The 20,075-nt window shown below is 42.8% G+C and overlaps 1 protein-coding gene across 1 annotated transcript in view; it reads right to left on the bottom strand.

The window, feature by feature from the left end:
- Positions 1-1,120: 1,120 nt before the first annotated feature.
- Positions 1,121-20,075, bottom strand: part of LOC115362606 (membrane-associated guanylate kinase, WW and PDZ domain-containing protein 1-like) — a 32,791-nt gene continuing 13,836 nt past the window's right edge. The window contains exons 2-3 of the mRNA XM_030056583.1: positions 1,414-1,530; positions 1,121-1,323 (exon numbers count right to left, since the gene is read on the bottom strand). Of these exons, the coding sequence (XP_029912443.1) occupies positions 1,121-1,323; positions 1,414-1,530 (320 nt within the window). The remainder of the gene's footprint in view (positions 1,324-1,413; positions 1,531-20,075) is intronic.

Below are 20,075 nucleotides of genomic sequence, written 5' to 3'. Positions count from 1 at the left end.
AAATGGGCGGCCACACATAAATCTACAGGTTTTAGGTGTTTGTTTCTCTCATTACAAGCAGAGAACACTGACAATGTAATCTCATTAGAATAATTTCATGATGAAAAGGTGTGCAATATAAGTTTGAAGTTTAAAATAAGATATTCCAGCTTTAAGATGAAATTAAATTACTTATTATGATATCCATGTGTATGGTGGAGTATGTAGAACTACTGAGAAATGCTCACAGTAACATTTGGCTTGTTGGGTTGCCCAGTCCTGATTGACAGTGCCAATAAAGTGAGATGTTACACTGTAAACATGATTAATGAACCACAACTGCTCCATTTGCAATCTCAGATAACTACAGACACTTGTGCTGGCTACAGATAGTTTAGCTAGCACCACACAGATAATAATCTGCCATGCTATTTTACTTTCAAATTTCAGTTCTACAGTAAGTAAAAGCCCATTTTGACCACAGTAACTTTCCGCTGCGACTGGGAACCTTCCAATGAACTGTCTGCATTTGGACCGTGGGGACCAGGGGCAAAATGTGGTTCTGGGGACATTTTTGAGGGCTTGCAACATTTCTGATTGGTCAAACACACAGTGTGGCTGCTTCAACTTGTGTACACTTCATGTACACTGACTGTTTGATGGTGGTTATGTTCTAAAGCACAAATTAATAAACGTGACTCAACAGATGATTTACGGTGGAGAGAGAGCTTAGTTTCCTTTCCTCCACTGCATTTCTCTCCTGCACACACACACACACACACACACACACACACACAGCTGGACTCTGCTTTTCTCCCGTTGACAAGTAAAAGCAAGGCTGCTCACCAGAGAAAAGTGTCAGTAATGTGTCAACAAAAAGGTTAAAACAGCTTTAATAACCTGATGCTTCACGGTTGTAAAAATTATGGGTTAAACAGCTGTTGCTGTTTCATACATCAGTGTTTAGACCATGGTGGAAACGCAGACAGCAACGGGCTGAAGGAACCTTTTTAAGTTCCTTGAAAAGTTACCCTGGTAATACCTTACCCGCGTAATTTGGACAGAAAACCAGCTTAGCATTTTCACTCTGCTCAACATGAGATGCTCCCTTATCTTTGCTGTAGTTTGCCGCTTTGGAGCATCAACATGCAAAATGGATTTCAGCTTTAACAGTTGGGCAGGACGCTAAAGAAAGTGGGTCATGAGGGTATTGATGAAGAAATGATGAGAAAGAACATTCTTCAGCCAGATGGCATAGAAGCCTGTGTTGGTGAGCATCTGCCCTGCTTAAGTGTCTTTGAGCAGGACAATGAATACCCACCAGCTCCATGTCTGCAGCTGACCCTGTATAGTGGATGAAGGAAGAGGGGGGCAACAGTAGAATATCAATATAAAATAATAAAAAAAAATCACATTATTATTACTGTCACTCACAAGGCACAGCATGGCGATACAGATTGGCTCGGATGGTCTGCTGCAGCTCATGGTCTGGGGAAGACTTTTGAAACCTCAGGCTCAGGAAGTGCTTCAGGTCCTTGTTCAGCTTGTGACCTGGAGACAGCGGACAGACACAAAATATTCAGTAAACCCAGTTCACTATAGCAATGCCTGCCTTTGACCAAAGATAAGGCCATGAAAGGCTGTGACATTTCCATTACCCTTTGAAACTGAAAAAGTGTAAGCGATTTATCAGTGTTGGAGGAAAAGAAACAGATGTTTACTGATTAGATCACAGCACTGTTAATGTCACCCATAATATGTTACAATTTTCATATCAAATGTGCCATATCATTAAATTCTGAGTAAATGGGGAGAGACACCGTTTGTGACAGTATGTTTAATGCGGAGAGATACAAAGAGACAGAGGCAGACTGAGGTAATTGATTAAAGGAGTCTCTGATTGGCTCAGGCTCCTAGACACAGGCAGCATCTATCCAATCAGAGGAGCTGATGCTGCTGGCCGAGTTTGAACGGAGTCCCGGCAGTCACAATGGGGCCAGATGGTCAGAGCTCGCTCTCACGCCAGGGTCTCATTTAGGACCATTTAATGATCTCCAAATATATCATCCATAGTCTGGGGAGCTGGCAAGCTATTCTTAGGGGAGCTGGCATGATGTCCTGCAGGGCCCTGATCACAGCGAAAGACTTCTGGCGCTGTGTTTTGGGATGGCAAGGTCAGTCGGCTACTGGATAACTGTAGTTTATTTAGAAATATGATTCGCGATCTAGATTTATTTAGAAATATTGATTGGGGTAGTTGCTTTTTTTTTTATTATCTAAACATTACTGATCAGAAACAACAGTTTAGAAGCTGAAGAGGGACAAATGTCATCTGTCCTTAGTTCAGACCCTGTGGTGCAGACAGACCTTCATGCCATCATCTGTCAAATGAGCCCATTCACCGGCTTCACCTCCCATTAAGTTACAGACACTATGATAAACACTTCATGTTTATATGTATGCAAAAGTGCTGATGAGGTGTGGTATCTGTGTCCCAGTACAGAACAATACACACCTGATAATATCTAATATTGTATCAATAATGTGTGTCACAAAAAAAAAATCTTCTGTCAGAATGAAATACAGACTACACTCAGAATGAAATACAGACTACACAACCAAAAAAAAGAGCTTCACTGAAACACAACAATTAAAAAGAAAACAGGAGGGTGCTAAATCACACACACCCAGAAACTGGTATCATGCAGCTCATGTTGTTGTCATGAATCTGATTCTGGTGTGAAGCATTTTTGTCCAGTAGTCGAAAGACTGGTTGGCAGTCTACTTTGCTGTATTTTTCCGTTTCCCTAGACACACACACACACACACACACACACACACACACACACACACACACACACACACACACACACACACACACACAGCCCTCTGTGTAATTCAGTGCAAGCAAAGCACAGTCAGGTAATTGTTACCTAGCAACCAGCCACTGCTGACAACCATCATTATGGTCCCTGCTAGGAAAGCAGCAGTCAGATTGAAAAAAAAAAAAAAAAAAAAAAAAAAAAAACAGATACAACAGCATGCTTGCATACACACACACACACACACAAACACTTTTAATCGTTGCATCCTCTGCAACCCATTTTCTATATTCTGAGTGATTTGAATGAGAGTAATAGTGACTCATAAAAATCAAATCATGCGTAGCTCATGGTAAACATACATAAAGGGTCTGTATGCAGAGCACCATTCAGAGCCATGACAGTGTTGCTGCTTGGCTGCTTAGATGTTTCTCCTGTGGTAAGGACCACACGTAAGAACAAGTCCCTCCTGTGGGTGGGCAGAGCTGGAAGAGGGCAGGCGGCCCAGGTGTCATGCTCCATCAGTGAGAAAGTCATCAAATATTCAATATTTATAAGGATTAAAGCCATGTGAGGCAGAGATTACAACCTCACTGTGGTGTCTGTGCATGTGTTCAGTGTGTTTGCCATTTAAGCTCTCCTCTGGTTATATTTTCAGCCACCAAAACACCACCAGGTATTTTGGTCACCCATTTGACTGGGTCTTCTGGAGGTCAACCTGAGAAGGAACTGAGAATCATCTGGTCACGAACAGACACTGAGGTCTAGCTGCAGTGATTTTCAATCAATAAGTTCATCAGTGATGCACTGAGAAGCCGACATGGCGAAAATCCTTGTTGGTGATCTCCAGATAAGGAGCAGAAGCAAGAAGACGGAGGAGTCAAGTAGCTGGTCTCTGTTACTCACATCTCTCTCTCTCTCCCAAATATAGCCTGGACAGAGCTGATATATTTCTGTCCATTTACAAAAACTCTCTGATATTAATGGATTGACTGTTATGGACTGTTATGTTACACACACGTGTCATCAGAGCATCTATATCAGTTTATTAATAATTTTTGGAGGTAAATAGTCCATGAAGACATTAATTAATAAGGCCTAGGAATCTACACTACAAGGCCAATGAGATATTGCAAGGTACTGCAAGAATTTCATCCACTCATGCTTTTTATAGAGATAAGCATAAAATAAAAGAGTGACTCAGGGGCCAATGGGTCACCGTGGTTGTAATGGACGGCAATGAGCAGGAAATCAGAAAAATAATCCACACCCAGGCTGTTACACTTAAAGAAATAGCCAGTGCAGGAGCAAAAAATACCATCAAACAACTCCTGTACACGACCCCAAGAGGAAAGAAAAGCCAAACCAGTAGAGAAAAAAAAAAAAAAAGATTTATGAAGTTTAGGTGCACAGTGTCAAAAGGTGCAAAATGAGCAGATGTTTTAAGCCATCAGGTCATCATCGGTGCTAAACTCTACTGGGCAGCTCCCATCTCTGCAATATGTGAAACAATATGAGAGTGAAGCAAAGCACTGCTGGAGAAGAGAGAGCACACACTCTCACTATACAACCAGAGGTTAAAAAAAAAACAAAAACAAAAAAAAACAATATTTATGTCAACAACAGTGTCACAGTCAATAAAACACAATGTTATTCTGGCAAACACAGTGACTAAGAATCAGCATAGTGCCAGATGAAAAAATGGGTCATCTGAAAGCTTTGAGACAAGACCCTAGTCCTCACAAATAATGAAATTGTTGTCCGCTGGGGCAAATCTGAGGACTGAGAGAACAGAGTTGAGTGACACTTCCTGGGAGCTAAGATGTTGCTGGAGCAGGCAGGTGGAAGACTGTGTGTGACAGAGACTGGTGCTCCTCTGCGCTGGATGGGGCACGTTTGTGTAGGACCAAGCAGCAGCAGGAGAGATATGAGGATGTGAGGCCTCTGCCCTCACACATGGATAGATGGAGAGATGGGTTTAACCCAAATAAGAGTGGATTATACACATCCTCCATGCCTCTAGTCAGCATTACATAACCTTAAATCTAGTTATGCATCCTGTCTCATTTAGGGAGATGGGGGAGGGGCGTGTGTATGGTCTCATCAACATCTAAGAAGACACCAATTCACACTGTGGCATGTGTGTTTGAACACGTTGTCACACACAGCTTTGCAAACACAAATACACAAAGCACCGATACATTCCCACTGGAGAAATTATTTCTGGAGATCTATAAAAACTGTTAGGTTGAAAATATCTCTCCCAGCACAGGATGTGTGAGCTGTCATTTAGAGAGGAGTCAAAGAAAAATGCAGCTCTACATTGCAACATGCCAGGCAGCTAGCGCGAGAGAAGAAACATATGGTTGTGGCTACCTATAAGATCAGCAGAAGACTGAGCCTACTGCAGCCCAGTTCCACACAACAGCTGTCATCACTACAACTCACTGCTATCATGTGTCAGTCATGCTTGAGGAGATGAAACGCTAGGTGATTACCATTTCTGAAGCCAGCGCTGGGCTTCCTAATGCCAGCAGAGAGCAGGAATATTTCATGCATTTAGAGAGAAATTAAACACATAAAGTGAATGTATTCATTTGAGGAAGCGATCATGTCAGTGTGTTCGGTGTTTGTGTTTGTGTGTGTGCGTGTGTGTGTGTGTGTGTGTGTGTGTGTGTGTGTGTGTGTGTGTGTGTGTGTTTGTGGCGCTGTTCAGCTGCTGATTGGGATTCATCCCCTGTCCTCCAGCTCAACACTGCCCTCTGTGTCTCCAAGCCTCACCACCAAGTCTGCTTCACACAGAGCCGTTACCACAGCAACCCAGAGCCAACTGGCAAATGAGAGGAGCTGTGTGTGGTAACTATGGGCTGCTGCCCCCCAGTGGTGAATCATGACTCTGGAAAAAAAAAAAAAAAGGAAAAAAAAAGAAAAAAAAGAAAGACCACCAAATGTGGTTTCAGAGTATGAGATATGATATTTAATCCCTTGCTATTGCAGCTGGAGTGGGAACTAATTTAAAGATACAGAATAACTTGCAACATGAACAACTCTCATATCATCTGGCAAACCAAATTAAATGAAAAGTGAGCAGAGTGTTTTTCACCATTACACCACCAAGGATCAGGAGGGTAAATTACACAGCAAAGACAACCAGAGCGCCTGTGTGTAACAGCTGCACTTCACTGTGGACTACTGACTCTTTTTCCCCAATACACTCTGACAGCAGAAATCAGCTGGCTGGTAAGAACAAACAATTTGGGCCTAATCTAGAGGGACATCAACACAGTTGTTCTCTCTCAGGAAATGGACCACACATGGAGATGGACAGGTGTAGATTTGTACCAACCACAGCAAAAAAAAAAAAAAAAATCTCTAAATTGCTGGTATTCTCTAACAGAAAGCACATTAGGTCTGCAATTGAGATCTGACTAATTACTGTAAACAAAAGACATATGATAAAAGAATAGTGCAGTATTATTGTCAATGGGAAAACTTAAGCTGCCTCTTTCCCAGTTTTGACCGATAATCACCAATTAGAGATCAACACTGGAGCTCCAACTCAACTCTGTTTTGAGCGAAAGGGACAAGAGAGGGGGAACAGGAGGTGACCACACAGATGCATGTGCGCACGAGTGTACACAGTGCATCAGTGGTCCACACATGTTGAGAAGGGCCGGTTTGATCGCCGGTCTGGTGTGCCAGGCTTGGCTTTGTGTGTTGCTCTCTCCCTGGTGGGTGTCGCTGGCACAGATTAGGTGTTAAATGACAGCCAGGCTGCCCTGAACACTCTGGGTAGTAGAGAACAATGAGAATCCTGTGATAATTGGAAGACACATGTAGACACACACACACACACACACACACACACACTGGGCTACCTAATGAAACACCACCTGTAGTGATGACAGAAAGTCTTATGGTGCAAGACAAGACACCCTCCTGAGCCCGGTCCGCACCAGAGGAACTTGGGTGGATGGTGGATGATGGAGATGACCCTGGGCGAGCAGACCATCCCTCTTCAAAACGCAGACAGCATTAATGCAACACTGCAGGATCATCGCTTATATAGCTGACAATACAAGAAATGCAGCCAGATGCGCTCAATGTTAAAAAAAAAAAAAAAAAAACGACAGTGTTGTGCTGGGACAATAAAGCCAGGATCCGAAAGGCAGCGGCCTGCTGAGGATCTCATATGCTTGTCTGTTATCACGTTTTGATTAAGAAGGCTCCACACTGTCTGTATCCCTCTATCTGGTCTGTGGCCGTAGCACTCCAGGCCGTAATCAGAGTCACAGACACTCAGACACGAAAAGCCATCGTGTGGATTAAAGCCACAAAATCACACTCTGATTGTCTGACACAGTTTGTTTATTGTGCCATGAGAAGAATCTTATAATTGATCTTTTTTTCTCACAGTGTTATACGACTCCCAAGCCATATCAGGGCTGATAACACGGCCCTCAAGCTGAGCACAAAGAGATGGCATTTCCTCAAGGGGACAAATAATATTGTATTTCCTCTTGCCAATTCCAAATAATAGCCACAGAGTAGGAACTGGAAATGCTGGCTCTTAAACAGTAAAATCCATTGTTCCAGCGGCTTCCTGAGGGTCTCAGGACATCCCGTCAGTCAACACTGGACTCTCCAGTTACAGATGAGAGCATTTAACTCTACATTATCCAGCACTATAGCAAAGAGCTGTCTGACAAAGGTGAACATTGGGATGGATGCAACAGACAAACCAGGCTAATCATATCATCCCCGCTCTCAGTGATGGGATTCACTCGGCTCTCTTGGTGTGATAAAGTAGCTGCAATCTCCAGCTATTATGTAGCCATTATCCAGGCTGAGAGAGCCTGAAAGTTCTCTACAGCTGATAGAGCAGAGATGATAATAATGACGTTAAATATTGGGACTGAGTTGCCTCATGCTCATAATAACTGAACTCACACCAGCCGCAGAAATGGGAGTTGTATGTTCGAGCTTCATTTGCCAAGCAGCCAAACATACATGTTCATGACCAAGCCACTCTGCTGTTGCCCTCCATGAGCCCTGCAATCAGCGTGGCAGGGATGGGAAAGGAAAAAAAACAACAATCATGAGGTCCAACATAAAGCTCTAGGCCGGTCCTCTGCCTTCTCAAACTATAATTACCCCCCTAGCCAGCCACACCCCAGCTTTTCCTATATGCCTACTCCAAGCCCTTCCTCAGTGGGTCTGAGACGCCCATGAAGACGAGAGGAGACTGGAATAGAAGCCAAGAAGTTAAATATGATTAGAGACAACTAACTCGCAGATTCATCCCTATTCCTAGCTAATAAGACTGAAAAAAGTTGTCCTTTTTCAGCCTCTGTGGATTGGATCTGTGTTGTTTTTGCTTAACATTTTTCATTGTCATTATGCAGGCATAAGGACAGCATGGTGCTAAATGTGGCCCATCTTCTTTTAGAGTAAATTGAGCTAAATTAAAGCACAGGACTGCTCCGCCAAGACCCGTAATGAGCCAGTTAAGACCGACCCGGCTCTGTGAACAGGAAAGATTTACGGAAAAAGATACTACCCCAACACTTGGGAGGTAAATGGATCCTCTCGTTCACTCTACTGGGCATGCAGAACAGTATGGGTGGTTTGTGTAAACTGGTCAGCAGGGCCAGTCTGACCCAGTTCTCCAGCGCTGCGCTGCTGAGTCAGAGTCAGCGGTGCATGATGGGAGAGCTGGTATAAAGGAAGAGTCACAGACAAAGACAAACACACACACACACACAGGCGAACACATATGAGCACACACAGAGGCGAGCAGAGGCAGTGTGTTCCGCTCCAGTGCGCTGCATCTGCTCACTGCTAAATATAGCCAGAAGAACTCAGGCCTACTGCTCCCATATTGCGCTGTGTTGCTATAGCTGAGTAGGCCAGAGGATAGAGGGGGAGAAAAGGGAAAAGAAATGAGGGTATGTATAGATGTATAGGCTGAAAGGAAGAGCGAAAAGCACGAGGGGGACGGAGAGAGAGCGGAGAGTAAAATTGTTGATGTGGGCACTGTCCCAAATAAACACAGATACCACTTATAAATTCTGCCTGCGCTCAAATATAACACAGACTAAACATGGACAGCTATTCCTGTCAAATACTAGAATACCAAACTCAACATTGTCCAGATGGCGAGATCTCTATTCATACCCCGCGGGTCAATTTATCTAGAAGAAAAACACATGTTCATTTACACTGCGTTCCATCAGGAGTGCCTTCATCATACACATCAGGTTCCCCATCGCCACAATGTGTCATGGTTCATGTATTGTAGAAAATGAACACAAAGCAGCTATGCTAATTTGTCCATTGTATCTTTTGTTCCCTCCCTTGGGCTACATGTGTAAAAACTGTAAAGCCAGTAGTGGGTTGAATCCTCCCAACTGCTGATATAAAGCGTCGGCTGGTAGGCGAGCATGCCATCAGTTCTAACTGGCTGCCTCTGTTAAATGTCATTGCCTGCCTGGCTGTCGCACACAAAAGGCCCCTCTGTCATTAAAGTCCCCCCTTTCACAGGAGCCGATGACCCTGGGCGATGAGACGGAGAGGAGATAGACGTCCCAATCCTGCCTCCCTCGGCTGCACCGGCAGACTGGAACGCATCACACCACAGGGACGGGGGTGTCATCAGCGGCCAACAGACATGATGAAACTCAACGCACATCACGGTAAAAACACGGGACGAGAAATGACCGCATCAGGCTTGAATTATAGTTTGTACACATGTGGATGAAGGGCAGCCAGGGAAGGAGCCTTTTCCGTTGAGTGCAGTAACCAATAATTTGTACCTTGAGGGTTGTAATTGCAGGAGCTTCTGTACAGTGTATGCAGTGGGAGTGCAGTGCAGCGGCTATGTTTTAGCAAATAAACCAATGAAGGACAGACGAGGAGAAGAGACGTGTACTGACCTATATCTGGGTCCTCGACAATATTAAACCCAACATTAATTAATATATATGGAACACCCACATTTACCAGAAGGGGCAATCCATCAGATATACAGAGCTGCATGCATGGAGATAGCTGACAGACAACAGGCCCCACAGGGAGATTCATTAAATTAATCTGTCATATGAATTTCCCCACTTAGTTACCCAATGGAGGCAGCCACCAGAACTTTCTGCTGAGAGGGAGCTACTATTTCAGAAATGTCAGCGACGCATATTCATCAGTGAATTTAGCAACCATGCTAAAAAAAAAAAAAAAATGTTTTTAACGGGTAACTGAAGCAACATTGTTAAAAGCCAGAGCTTCAGTCTCTGATTCAAGATAGCTACTTTCAAACAGAAGGCAAAAATACAGCATTGCTTCACAAATCTCGTCCTCAGTCAGTCTCTATCAAAACTATGTGAAAGCACAGACAGTATAACAGTTGATAACTTAATTGCCACCAGCTACAACTGCACATTGACAGCTAGTGATCACAGGTGAGGTGAAATCATAGTGTGTGTGTGTGTGTGTGTGTGTGTGCTCCGCGCTGAGAAACCTTGGATCTCAGCAGCTGGATTTGTTTCTAATGCTGCCAACCTGCAAAGCTGTCTAACTCGAAAGATCAATCCCTCCTCTTCAAACCTGTTCTTCATCAACCTATAGCTGTACACCACAGGACAAACAGTTTTTTCTCCTTTTAAACCAATGCGTAGAGAGAGAGAGAGAGAGAGAAAGAGAATGGGCGAGAGTGAGACTGACATCTTTAATTATGGGATGAAAACTTGAATCTCACAACCTGCCTCTCTTTCTTTGTGCATCAGGTATCTTTTAACAAGAGGAAAAGGTTTGATCAGATGAATCTATACATGTAAAGGAGACTGTGACTTTTCACCAATCGCTCAAATGATAAAGCAGCATGTCAGCAGTCGGCAAGTGGTTGTTGTTGTCACCTCAGGATATGAGCCACTGCTCCTTATCATTCTGTAAAATCGGGATACGACACAGTTTCTTTGGCTCTCGGTGATGAAACGTGATTGATCGGGTTGAGGAGATCTACCGAGTATCCCCATGGGTGACAATATAACAGATGGTCGCAGAGCAGGGCTGTCTATGGCTTTCTGGGAGCGTAAACAGAAACATTCAACTTAAAAACATAATGATGCATGTACAACCCACCAAAGCTACAGTGATGAAGATGCATGATTATGTCTCATCGTTCATGAAACATAATCATTTCACAATGCTGCACTGGTGCTAAACTCATCTTTGACTGTGACTGATCGATGATGGGATCTGACGCTTCAGCCGCAAAATGTTTGTTGTGCCATTAAAAACACATTTGTAGTGACACACACCATGTCAGGAGTCTACGATCGCCTTACAGAGCTCGGTGAGGAGACGAGTCTCGGCTGTAATTACGTTAAGCGCTGGAGCTCTTCATTAAACCGATAACATGGGCCATCTCAGGCTCAAATGGACCGCTGCAGATGAGAGCTGAATATTTCCCTGTGCATGCTATTACACTCCGGTCACGCATTGTGCTTCCTGCATCAACTGCTCTCTGTCACAGCATGAAATATCTGATCCACTGACCTTCGGAGTGTAAGAAATCACAGGTTCACCTTCACAGCACTCGGTGATGAGATAGGAGACGAATGGCACACAACAGATAGATGAAAGTTTGAGATGGAATATAACCAACAAGTGATGGAGAGGAGATGGGAGAGAGCGAGAGAAAACAGGGCATGGGGGCTGGTAGAGATGAATTCACTGAGAGTGCAGCGGTCTGTTCAGTGCTGCTGTTGTACCAAGTCAAGAGGATTTAATGGCGATGTAGAGCAGTGACTCCGGCAATGAGATCCGGGGTCTCTGGAGATGCTCCAGTGAGGGCAAAATGAAAAACATTTTCATAATTATTGAATTAATTTGAAGTTAGGGCAGTGAGACGGCGGTACAGAGTTGACTATTTTGGTCTATTTGCACCACTGTAATTGTATAATCTCCAGTATTAACAGTTGCCCAGCTCTGTGCCTAATATGAAACAACACAAATCTCCTCAGACGGCAACCTAGAGACAAAATGAGGAGTTTGTGGCCCTAAATGGTTTGAGCTCCATGAAGAAAAACCTATTCACCTCTATTGTATTGGGGTGCTGGGAGACAGGGAAGATTGCAACAGATTGGAAACCTCATCAAATCACACAGAAACTATCTGGATGGATAGATTGTACAAAGACAAAAATATCTTTTTTGCATTTTGGGTGAACTTCTCCTTTAATATAGAGGATTGAGAGGAGGGATGGAAATGAAGATAGAAAATTAAGTTATGGTTAAACCGTTGAGACCACTACACACTGTGACACCGCCTCTGTCCTGCCACATCTGGGCATCACGTGTGCCAAATTTCGCTCTGCAGTGTTTAATTGTAGCTGCTGAGCCCCTTAAAGGGGCTTTGATTCATTGTGTTTGATGTGACATAATATCTCAAGTCCTTGTCCTGTGAGCTCTGTCTTAATGAGCTCCCGCTGTTTCCCGTAATGGACACGGATCCAAGGGCACAGCATAAAAAAAAAAGACGATGGAAGCTATTTTCTATTAAAAAACTTTAATTGAATGTGAACAGATTGCTACTGGTTCACTATTATGGCAGACAGAGTGGCACATTTTCACACTAGCGACATATTCCTATGTAGCTGCTTCTCTGACCTGTGTGGTGTCATTAAAGCTGCTGCCATAAATTACCAAAAACTTCAGCAATAATTCTTTATACATGCATTCTTCCTTCTGCCTTCTTTTTTTTTTTTTTTTTTTATTAATGATAAAAAATCCATTAGAGCTGGATAGGTGATGGCAATAGGATTGGACAATTTCCACTGCCTCCCCAGTCACATTTAAATCAGGGATGAGCTCAAGGACTGAGAGAGGGGAGGATGCATATTAATTGTAACCAAGCGTAGCAGGGACCTTGAACATTTAGAGAGCTTTGTCTGGCTTGGCAATGATGATATGCAACACTGAGCAAAATGAATGCATGACAGTCCACTCTGCACCAGAAAGACAAAATCCTCAACACAGAAAAGTGACACAGCACTCACACATTCACTGCTCCAGCATCTTTGACCTCCTATGAATATAAAAATGACTGACACTTCATCATTATGCACTTGGAGAGATATCTGAAGTAGATCATAACACTGGTAAAAATCTGCCTCAGGAAGGTATAAAAATAGCCAGGAAGGAAGACAGCTCATCTGAAGTGTTTACTGTGGCAAACAGGTGTCCAGACCTGATACTTTTCCCTGGAGAGAGGAAGCTCTCTGACTGGAGGAGAGACATGCAGCTGGGAGCAGACACTTTGATAACCAGCAGCAATCCTGTTATAGTAAACCAAAACTAAGACTAAGATGAGATGTGGCAAAAACAAACCAAAAACCGACATAAAGACAAAAATGATACCTTGAAGAAACCAAACTGACCTAAAACTTAATTTCTCCCCTAGTAAAACTAACTGGAAATTTAAAAAAATATATGTGTATGTGAAATGTGGTATTGTTCCTGTTCAGGGTAAAAAGAATGCAGAGAATTTTTGGCTATTGCGAAAAAACTAAAACTAAAAAAAGGCAACATATTTTAAAATGACTTTACGTTTGGTTTATATTACACAATACCTGCTGCAAACATATACAACATACCTGTTCTTACCTTCTATCGATCGGCATCAGCTCCACCATAATACTAAAGCTAGAACTGAAAGTAAAGGAAGAAAACTAAAACTGACATGTAAACATTTGTAGAAAAATAAAAATAAGAAACTTAAACCATCAAATACAAAACTGAAATTCACATTAAAATTAACAATTAATTAGAAATCCAAAGCCATAGTAACCCTGCTTAGTCGCATCTGATGGTGGGGGAACTTCATCAAACTACTTTGACCTAAAGGGCGATATCAACTGCTGGAGCAACAAACGTGCAGTATAAAACTCCAGCCACAGCCTTACGCTTTGAAACACACATACATGCTCAAAGTCACTAGAGATGGGATTTATGGCTCTTTGAAGGGAGCCGGATCTTGAGGATCCGTTCCTTTCAAAGAGCAGTTCAAAAGACTGGCTTATTTTTATATTTATTTATTTTTAACCCATTAAGACCTAAACATTACACATGAGACTAACAGGGTGGTATCAGACTGTACTGGATGCTAAGAAGGTGTGGGTTAATATTTCGATCAGAATTATTCAAACTTAGACATCCCATATATATTATATTTGAAGCCACATAGAGATATAATTTAAAAATCTGCCTTTGTGGTCGGCTCGCACAGCACAAAAAGACCTTTACTGTGGACTCAAGAGATCTTGTTAGTCTCATTTCCTTATGTGACATAGCCTTGAGCTGGCCTTGAGTCTAAAGTTTTATCTCCAAAAGCATGCCACTTTGTTATATCTGCACAAGTCCATAAGAGGTAGGCTAAATTTTGCACCAGCTGGATTTAGCTTTCTGATCCGTGTCATTATGTTCAAACCTTGATTAGAGAATAAAGTATAGATTTCCCCAAATACCACTGGTCTATGCCTGCCGAGAGGGTGAAGATAGCAGGACCCGGGCAAGACCTGTCTTAGACACGCCCTACCTGTCTCTGATTGGCCTAGAGCTCATTGCCTTGAACATAACCGGTGAACAACCACTCCACAACTGTCCCAGACTGTTCCGGAGAGAATACGCTCCACAAGATTCTTGGCCAATAAGGACTGGCCAAACAAGTCTCACACATGACTCCTTCTTCTTTCTTTTTGTTCACAACGTGCAAAAATGACCAAATACACCAAAATTAATGGATACTGAGTGAATTAAAGCAAAAAACAAAGAAAATGGGAACTGGCTCATTCATTTCAAAGAGCTGTTCAAAAGAATCGACTCGTTCGCAAACGACCCAAACTAACACAGCCAGGCAAACAAGCACACACTTACACACACACACAGAGACACACGCACACACACACAATACAATGAGCAGCAGTCTATAAATCACAGCTGGACAACCTGTGTGCAGCGAGACAATGTGTGGTCAGACTGTGTGACCTGTGGCCCAAACAGGTCAGCTCCGACAGAAGGAACTCCACAGACACAGATGTGCACCGAAAACCTGATTACACACTCCAGCTGATGCGCTGAAAGCTTACAAATGTGAGCGTTTCATCGAGGCTTTCACGCTGAGTGGCATACTCGAGTCGAACAATCAAAGGCAGAGCTATCAATAACTTTCACTTGAGAGATATTTAGCATTGTGTACATCTTAATGATGATAGATGATAAGAGGGCAGAGAACGAGTGACAACACTGTGGTTGGTTAATTCAGACACAGTGCGAGGCGACATACCTAGCTTCCATATGGCTCACTATTCAAGTGTGTGTGAAATGTGTGAAGTGAATGAGTAATGAGAGAGAGAAAGACAGAGGGAGAGAGAGAGCTGAACAATGAAGAGGCCAAGTGCTCTCACCTTTTCTTACATGTGCATGAAATATGTTGTATATAGTGAGTTAACCATTATTCAGGGCAGACCATCTGAGACCAGCATGAAACAAAGCACACAAAAGTACACAGGAATACAAAAGCACTAGAAAAACAAGAAAATCAAACGGGGGAAAAAGTCACTGCAGATTTACGTGCCACTTTACAATAAGCAAGAGTATATTAATGCTTTATAATTAGGTTATTAATTAGACTGTAAACGTTTTACCATACATCATACATCAGTGCAGGCTCACTATTTGGCACCAAGGATGGCTGACTGATGCAGGACAAGATAAAGTAAGCTGAGCAACAGATGCAGTGCAGCAGTAACTTGATCTTGGCGAATAGTTATATTTGTTTATTAATGATTTATAACATGTTTACAACATTATTAATTATTATTATTAATAATAATAATAACAATTATATAACACTTTATAAGATAGCCTTATATATACATAGTGTGATATGAGTTGATTTAATTTGAGTGACCTTTGCAACTAATTTAAAAACACATACAGTAACACTCACACATGCCCACACGTACTGCCAGCTCTTTACAGATCATCATCTTCGTAATTCCACAAATAGTTCTTACTCATATCACACTTTGTGCCTCTGCAGCACCATTAATCATTAACACTCCCCACCCCAGATTCTGCATTCTCCTATATTATTCAAAATGTAACAATGACCTTGCTCTCACTTGTGCATTTTATTAGCCTGTCCCAACACAAAATTAACAATCCCTTATTTTCTCTTGTTTTTCTTGCTGAGAGAAATAGAAGGTATTGTAAAGACAGCAACTGTCTGCTAGCAGAAGCAGTTGCTCTTTGACACCAAATCTAATGAGGACCGCTCGCTGTGCCTCGCTCGCTGTGTATCTGCGTCTAAGACACACAAGCCGATGCTGAGGAGGCATGACAGAGAGAGAGAGAGAGAGAGAGAGAGAGAGAGAGAGATGCATACCTACTTCGCAGTTGTGCCAGCAGAGCCTCCCTCTGTCTATCCCGCCCTCAGCTTCTGTTCTCCATCAAGGTTAAACTCTTAGCTCACCCCAGGCAGAGTCCAACTACAGTTAGTACAGCATCTCCTTTACTCTGACTCAACCCGGGTAATTAACTCTGCCAGTCTTTAGGCTAAACTTGTTGAAGTTGTGTGAGGATCTGTGTGCTTATATGACTGAGCAAGTGGGGACAATAAATTCAAAGGGATGTGCAAGCTCCACCATCTGGCTCATGAGCAGCCGGTATACAGAGATGTGCCGGCAGCGCCGTGTTTGAAGCAACACAAGTTCAATCAAGTATCCTCTTAACAGCCTCACCCTTCCTCCGTGTCAAACTGTCACCCAGCCTCACCCCACTTCACCCTAAACAACCGCAATTTACAGTCTCATCCTCTGTCTAACCTCACATCACCTGCTCAGCAGAAAGTATTTTTCATCTCTGACTGCCCAGCCCTCCCTCCGCCCTGCCTCGGCCCTCAGCACAGCCAGATGCTGCCGTCTTCTGAGGAACAGCTGCAGCCCAAGGTCACTCCTTCCCTCAAACAGCCAGAGGCTCGCAAATTGTCCCAGACCACATCTCTGCCTGTGCCAGGGAGACACACTCATGCTGACAGAGAATACATCTCCACCATGTTTGTGTTGAGGCATGCCGTATATATCTTTTTTGTAGCTTTGTGCATCAGGAACAATCACCTTTTGTCTTCTTAAAATGCAGGTAGCTGATAGTTTTAAAAATACGTGTCTGTCTCTGCTCTCCTTTTTAAAAACAGTTATCTGACGCCACTGAGGTTCGATTATGTCACCTGCAGAGACGGTTTACTGATCAAATGGACTTAGCGACCACATGTAACCCCAGACTGAAGTTTTACATCACAAACAGGGCTGATTGCAAAAGGATAAAAATATTGTTTTCCTTCTGAAAGCTGAATAAGTTGACAGTGTTTGCACAGCAGTTTCAGGTCACATTTACAAAGGCGGGACAGCATAGGATAACATGGCAAGAGAGTTTCACAAGTTAAGTTTAGCTGACACCATCAGTGCAAGAAAAATGCTTCCATCATGATCTCACGTTGTCAAAGAGTCTAAATTTACTCTGGAAATACGATGATTCACGGCCAAGGCTGAAAGAAAAACATCAACTGATTTGATAGGCAGGGGCATATGTCAGGTTGTGCTGGATTTCTATCTGAAATCAGGCCAGAGGACTGGGGGGAAATATTGGCTTTTAGGATGGCTCATCTGATATGTTTAGCCATTGGTCATGGTCAGGACATTGGACCCCAGTTCTGTATAGCAGGAGCATCACTCAACAACTACAAGTAGAGGCCTGAAAATCTGGATGTACTGGCAGGATGAATTGTGTAGGCTTCCAATTAGTAGCCGAGTTATTTCTGACAATCACATTACATCACATGCAACATTACATCACATGCAACTTTAACCACCAGAAACGAAATAATACACAAACAGCAATACACAAGGGCTGCAGAAAATTATTATTATTTTCATTGTCAATCATTATCAATCATTTTATTACTTATCAAATAATTTGAGGTGCAAAGTAAAATAATACAGAGCCCAAAGGGATGTGTGACCAGCAAACTAAATAAAATCAAAAAAATAAAAGGGTTAATTTTATGACGTGAAATTGAGAAAAGCATTTGTAATGTTGTAATCAGTAAATTTTGTTGGGCACTGTTACTTGACTTATTTACTAAAACTATCATATGTCAATTTTTTCAGGTAATCAATGGACACAATTGTAATAAATTAATTGACTACTTGACCCATTCTTTCAGCACTAGAACACACATGTTGATCATTTGGGAAAGCAGTCAATTAAATCACCATCGTGAAAAATGCCCCACCTCCACTCTGCCCTGTGACTTTCATCCATTGACAATCATCACAAATAAAGATCCCATGTTACTGCGTAAGACACACATACAAGCAAAAGGAGAATAAATGATCCCTGTAGACTGGATGTAAGGAATCTTTTACTGTCAAGCACAAAGCAGCAGCTTCGTGCTCCTCGTAATGTGCACGGCTCTGTTTCCCATCCAAACAGCTGCATAAAACACATTCTGTACTTCAGCCAGTAGGATATGGGATACAAATCAGATGGTTTTATCCTGTAACACCAAACAGTCATACTGTAGCTACTGCCAGTACAGCATCCAAGACAAGAGCCTTGGTATTTTCCTGAGGCACTAAAACACAGAATTACTTCCGTACAGATCTCTGCCTTTTGCAACAGTTTACAGTTCACAACTACAGCAACCACAGCTTGTTCTGATGTAAAAAAAAATGGATCAGACCGACTCGCGAAAAATAGGCTCTTTTCAGGTTCTCTGATCACAGTGGAGACGCTCCCAAAATATATTCTGTGAACAAATGATTGTTTTCTTCAGAGGAAATTGGATAATCTTGTGTTTCCAGGTTGCCATTTAAGATTAACTTAAGCTGGAGCACAGAGAAACAAACCTGATTCAATAAAGTAAAGCAATAATTTCTCTATCGTGTAAACAAAACCATGGTGTTTCATGGTAAGAGCAAGCAAATGGTTTTGTCAGAGTCTGGCAGCGTGTCAGTGTTTTTCTGTTTGACCATATGATGTGGGAATATGAAAACCAGAGTGGCTGTACGGTGAAGAGACACAGGAGAGAACAGGGAACGGAGATTTAGGACGGGAAAACATTCAACAGAGCGGGAAAATGAGCAGTGGCAGAGAGACCGAGGGGAAGATTGATCAACCAGTTGTGTCAGTCAAGAGCCTCAGCAGGATGAGAGCGATGTCTCATGGGTGCAACGTGGATGAGATCCAGCCACACACACAGACACACACACACACACACACAGTTGTTTACCTACGACACATCAATTATATAGTGTATAGCTCCTAAACACACAGGCCCTGAGGTGGATAAAACCGGCTACGTTGGATGTCATTAAATATATTTACTGTTGACAATGCGTGCAACCCGGCAACTCTGATGGAGGCTGCTGCAACTGAAAGGTGTCGGTTTTGAATATTAAAGCTTTATCGAGTGTTCTCCAAACGGGGTTGGGTTTTTTTCTTGCTTTTTTTTTTGGTATTTTGTTTTGATTCATGCGCCTTGAAGGAGCTACTTAATTCTGCAGCAAAGCCGGCCCAGTGGCAGACCTGTCTTAGTCCACACGCCGGTGCAGAGAGGCTTCCCTTGCAGCAGTAATCATCATCTTCATTGTTGGAGCCTACTTGCCTAATGCTGTGACTAACTGGAACCACAGTAACTGGAACAGACTTCAAGCTCCTTGACACTAATGAGAACATCAGAGGGAGGAGGCCAGTTCCTGCATAGCTGCTTTGATTTTGACAAGAAGTGCTTCCGCCTCCCACAAGACACAGATATATGAAAGGGAACGGCGGAGATAATGCTGATGCTGGGACGCACGCACACACATACACGCAAACACACATGGATTTATATATACACAAAGCTCATAAAGGTGTTTGAACCTTGGCCGCAGACCGACTCTTCCCCACCTGTTTGAAGCTGTCAGTCCTCCAGTGCGATTAACCTTTTCCAGAGACGGCAGCCTAAGAAGTCTGGGAACCAGATCATGGGAAATCCAAAAGAGGGTCCTCTGAACTGACAGCCTCAGAGATCAAAGCTCATTCTGGTTACACCCCCTGTACCTGGCTTCAGTGTACATATGGGCTTAGGCGCAAAAACAAAAAGGAGTTACCTTACTGGGTGTATGGAGGACTAAAAGGGACAGAATGAAATAAATAAATACATCTTTAAATAAATACT

Source organism: Myripristis murdjan, chromosome 7 (genome assembly GCF_902150065.1).
Source record: "Myripristis murdjan chromosome 7, fMyrMur1.1, whole genome shotgun sequence".
Classification (NCBI taxonomy): Eukaryota; Metazoa; Chordata; class Actinopteri; order Holocentriformes; family Holocentridae; genus Myripristis; species Myripristis murdjan.
This window is presented reverse-complemented; position numbering and strand designations above follow the sequence as displayed.